Raw genomic sequence first — 5,000 nt, 5'->3', positions numbered from 1 at the left:
TTATTGGTACTATTATCATCATTTATTATTTGTAGTAAAAGTAGTAGCAGTAGTAGTAGTTTCATCATTTTATCATTATTACTGTTATTATGATCATTGTTATTAATAATAATTTGACTTTTGCTTTTAGTATTACTGTTATTAGCATTATTATTGTCATTGTTAATATCATCATTATTGTCATTGTTAATATCATCATTATTGTCATGATCACCATTACCATTATTATTATTACTCTCTCTCTCTCTCTCTCTCTCTCTCTCTCTCTCTCTCTCTCTCTCTCTCTCTCTCTCTCTCTCTCTCTCTCTCTCTCTCCATCTCACTTTTCCTTTCTACGCCCCTTTCTGTAGGACATCAGCCCCCAGAAGGATCGCAAAGACGGATGAAGTGTTATCTATCTTCGATAATACCCTTATTATAATTATTATCGTCATTACTCGATATATTTATGTTGATGCTATTGTTGTTATCGTCATAATGAATAAGATCATCAGCATCATCATCGGCATCATCTTCGTTGTGTCGTCGTCATTAGGCCTTTTATCCGGCGCCAAGAGGTGTAGTACTACAGTTTCCTATGACTCCGCCCCTATTTATGGGGGCGGTCATATATAAGCAATGCACCTGACTGATGAGCGCGCAGAGCACCTCTGCCCGTTCTAAAACTGGAAGAAAATGGGAAGTTCAAAGTTGATGCTGCACTGTATGGTGCAATATTAGTAACTTTGATGATGTTAATGAGGATATTATTGCACTAAGTACGTTTGAAAGTATTTACGCGCGCGCGCGCGCGTGTATATGTGTGCATATATGCATATATATTATATATATATACATACAGAAATGTATATATACATACATACCTATATATATAGTATACACACACATATATATTCAAACATGTATACACACATGCATATATATATATATATATATATATATATATATATATATATATATATATACATATATATATATATATATATATATATATATATATATATATGATATATATATATATATACATATATATATATATATATATATATATATATATATATATATGATATATATACATATACACATATATGCATCAATGTATGTATATGTATATATATACATATATGCAGAAATATAATAAAATATATGCACTACTACCATATATAATAATATAGAGTTTAAGCTTTATATGCTTTCGTATTAATTATTAGGGCTACGGCTAAGAAGAGCGAGGTTCAGATTTATCTTTCGTATGTGTACATTTTTATGCGATATGTCATGCAAGGCTTGTTGCTGTTTTTCTTATATCATTTATGCTTTAATCTTGGGCAATATTCAGGCCTCCAAAAGTGTTCCATGACGAATAATATACGGGGAAGTATCTCACGTTTTATTTACAGAATGTGTTCGAATGGTCAAAAGAATATTATGAAAACTTATATTAGGTTTTACATACTCATTTTACTTACTATGTATATATAATTGAATATGCTGACGTAAACTTATATATCCTTTTGAATGTAATTGATATCAATCAATAAATAGTGTCATTTTCAAAATATTTAAAGAAGTGTGACCTTCGAAACCATTGTCGATGGACGAATGAAGAAGCATGATGGGAGGCGCTTAGGGCCCGCGCATTTTCAACTGATTTCGATAGTTTTCCGTCTTTTGATTTGTAATTTGAAGATGTTGATAACTAACAACTTGTATTTGTTGTTATTCCTGCATGTTACATCTGTAAACCAGTGATTTGTTAATTGATACAATTCAAAAACAAAATCAGATTCGTCAACTCGAGTACAATTCCTAGGAATGGGGGTGGAGCCGCACCTGTGACAGCGTAGAAGCATCGGCAGAGTTGCTGTCGCGATCGGCCTGGAGAAAAGTCGCAAATAAAAAAAACGACACCCTCTAGTGTAGTTAGACAGTTTCTTGGCACCGGAAAAAAGGCCTATATATATATATATATATATATATATATATATATATATATATATATATATATATATATATATATATATATATATATATATATATATATTTATATATAATATATATATATATATATATATATATATATATATATATATATATATGTATATATATATATATATATATATATATATATATATATATATATATATATATATATATATATTTATATATAATGGAGGGTAATTCAAGAACGAGAACATTCTTTTTGCTGTATTTAAAACGAATTTACATTTTCTTTAAATTCTTTCTCCTTTGTACGTACTTTTAGTTCATCTATCTATAAATATACCTTTCTCTTCGAAATGCTACTGATAAAGCACAATTCCTTGAATCTGCAGGCTTCCTGAAGAAAGCAAAACTGACTTTCATGACGTTTTGGTTACGTCACGAAGAAAATTGTTGCCAGTTATTAATTTTCCTACTTTAGACGTTCTACGGTTTCTGTGTTGACTGGAATTACCAAAACACTCCTTAATATGGAAATCACTCATAGCGATAACAGATACATGACCATGTGTAACTGTGATTGTCATAGTGATCATGTGTGATTGTGACTGTCATATTGATCATGTGTCACTGCGATTGGCATATAGATCATGTGTGATTGTGACTGTCATATTGATCATGTGTGACTGTGATTGTCATAATAATCACAGTCATGAATCAGTGTCTCCTTTTGAACCTCGATGGACTCTGTGGTAAATGATCCTTCACATTTGGTTAACAGGGAACTTGCAGCCTACATGGAGGAGTGGGAGGCAAATCTAGGAATACAGGATCTTACTCTACAATATCCTGTTGTATGGCCTTGAGATTTTTGCAAAATCTTTTATTCATTATTATCAGACAGAGTAGTGGTAGCTGTAGAAACAGAAGTGCTATGATTTTTGCATCATTAATAGCATTATTATTGTCATTATATGCATTGATTTTTTTTCTCATTTTGAAATGTTTTAATTTTTTTTTCACAAGGAACTAATATGGTATTATAGACACATTCCGCACAGGCGCATTAGAATGGCAACAATGAATGTTTTTGAACGTTTGGCAAATGTGGGGCTGCCTGAGATTGAAGTCAAATACTGATCAAGAAATCATGAAAAAAACTGATTAGAAAAAATGAAGCAAATCGGTTTATCTAGCGTGAATAAAGAAAAAGAAAATCTGGGTAAAATAATTGAAAATCAAGATTCTTTTTCTCTTCCATTTAACGAATCAGATATAAAAACACATCGATTTAGATACATAATCAAACGCGTTGTAAAATACTAGACTGAACTAGCTGAGAAAAAAATATAGGAAATCTACTAAAATCGTACTAGACCAAGTAGCATTAATCGTGATTCAGTTGTGATTCACATTCATTCCATAAATAGGCCTATTAATGCCCTAGTAGCACCCGTAGGTATATGAGAAGTTTTGAAACATAAAAACAGACATGCATGAGAAAGTAGGGAATTTACTGAACTATCAATAAACCACATATAGATAACTGGGCAAACAAAGAGCAGACAGAAGACATGAATGAAACAGGTTTTTACTCTGTGACATCCGCTTCGCTTCCCCACAACACCTTCCGAGGACCTTTCCTTCTCGAGTCACATATAAGACCGACACACTCGGTTCCCGCATCAGTCTGCCTCCATACCCTCTCTCGCACTAAGCTCGCCCATCATATCGTCCTGACGCAGCAACATGGCCGCCCACGCCGTCGCCCCCTTCGTCTACCAGCTGCAGCAGGGTCTTCGCCACGCCGACCTGAGGAGCTTGGTCAATTCGTTCGACCTGAAGGGACTGGTCAACAAGCTGGACATCCAGACGGTGGGTGTGGTGGCGGTGGTGGCTGTGGCCGCCGTGTTCCTGTTGGACCTGTTCACCAAGAGCTACGCCCCCTTCGGCAGGAGTCTGGTGTCCTCCGCCGCCCACGCCTGGGATAGAGCCGACCAGTGGGGCCTCAGCGGAGGTGTCCGTGGGAGGTAAAGGCGACTGACGTTACATAACTGCATGTCGTTTGTCTAAGCACAATTTAAAATCTTTTATGAGTAGAGGAAATGGTGTCATCACAGTTCATGACTACTTTCATATCACGAACTATATACCTTAGTTAAAAATATAATAGTCTTAGATTTTCTAATTCACTCACTCAATTTCTCGACACAGCCGTTCCCTGGAGCCCGTGACGAAGGTCCTGGACGCCCTGGCGGAGGCGGTGAAGAAGTGGGAGGCGCAGGAGGAGGGCGTCGCGAGGCATCGCGCTTCTGAGCTTCATTGAAAATGGATATTTTACAAATGACGGCAATCATGAGTCTGTAAAAAATGTCTGCTTGCGGGCAAGCAATTGACTTTTCAGATCTGTAATCCTTATCGACCTCATAGATTAGTGTATTTATTGAACATATATTTATTGTTTACTTACCTCAAGTTTTTATACCATTTCTTAAAGACCTTCAGATATAGATCAAATTTACCAGAATTAATGCATAGAAATTAGAACTGACAGTGCTATATAACTATAGAACGAGTGTTCACTAATCACCACATATATATACCTGCATATATATGATACATTCATTCATACATACATAAACACAGACACACAAATATACACACACACATACATTTGTATACATATATACGTATATCAGTATACACGTATACATATGAATATGTATATATACATATATCTATATACATATACATATATATATATATATATATATATATATATATATATATACATATATCTATATATCTGTGTGTATATACAGAAGCGTATATATATATATATATATATATATATATATATATATATATATACACACACACACACACACACACACACACACACACACACACACACACACGCACATACATATAATCAGAGAGCCCAGAGAGATTTATCAGCATGTCGAGTACAAAAGGTTTGACACCTGGGTTGAACACCTAAGGGGCCATGGATCCCTAAACGGCCATTCTTGTGAACACGTTGTGGGTTTGGCCAC

General features: G+C 34.5%; 1 protein-coding gene across 1 annotated transcript; it reads left to right on the top strand.

The window, feature by feature from the left end:
* The first annotated feature begins 3,646 nt into the window (after positions 1–3,646).
* LOC138861102 (uncharacterized) lies at positions 3,647–4,386 on the top strand. The gene is made up of 2 exons (XM_070119897.1): positions 3,647–3,974; positions 4,159–4,386. Exons 1-2 carry the CDS (start codon positions 3,694–3,696, stop codon positions 4,268–4,270), a joined length of 393 nt encoding a protein of 130 aa, XP_069975998.1. The 5' UTR covers positions 3,647–3,693; the 3' UTR covers positions 4,271–4,386.
* The last annotated feature ends 614 nt before the right edge of the window (positions 4,387–5,000 follow it).

This window comes from Penaeus vannamei, unplaced genomic scaffold (assembly GCF_042767895.1).
Source record: "Penaeus vannamei isolate JL-2024 unplaced genomic scaffold, ASM4276789v1 unanchor878, whole genome shotgun sequence".
Classification (NCBI taxonomy): Eukaryota; Metazoa; Arthropoda; class Malacostraca; order Decapoda; family Penaeidae; genus Penaeus; species Penaeus vannamei.
This window is presented reverse-complemented; position numbering and strand designations above follow the sequence as displayed.

Coding starts and splice junctions, on each gene's coding strand:
- LOC138861102 (XM_070119897.1), top strand. CDS start 3,694: ATGGCCGCCCACGCCGTCGCCCCCTTCGTCTACCAGCTGCAGCAGGGT. Junction 3,975..4,158: donor AGCGGAGGTGTCCGTGGGAG/GTAAAGGCGACT, acceptor TTCTCGACACAG/CCGTTCCCTGGAGCCCGTGA.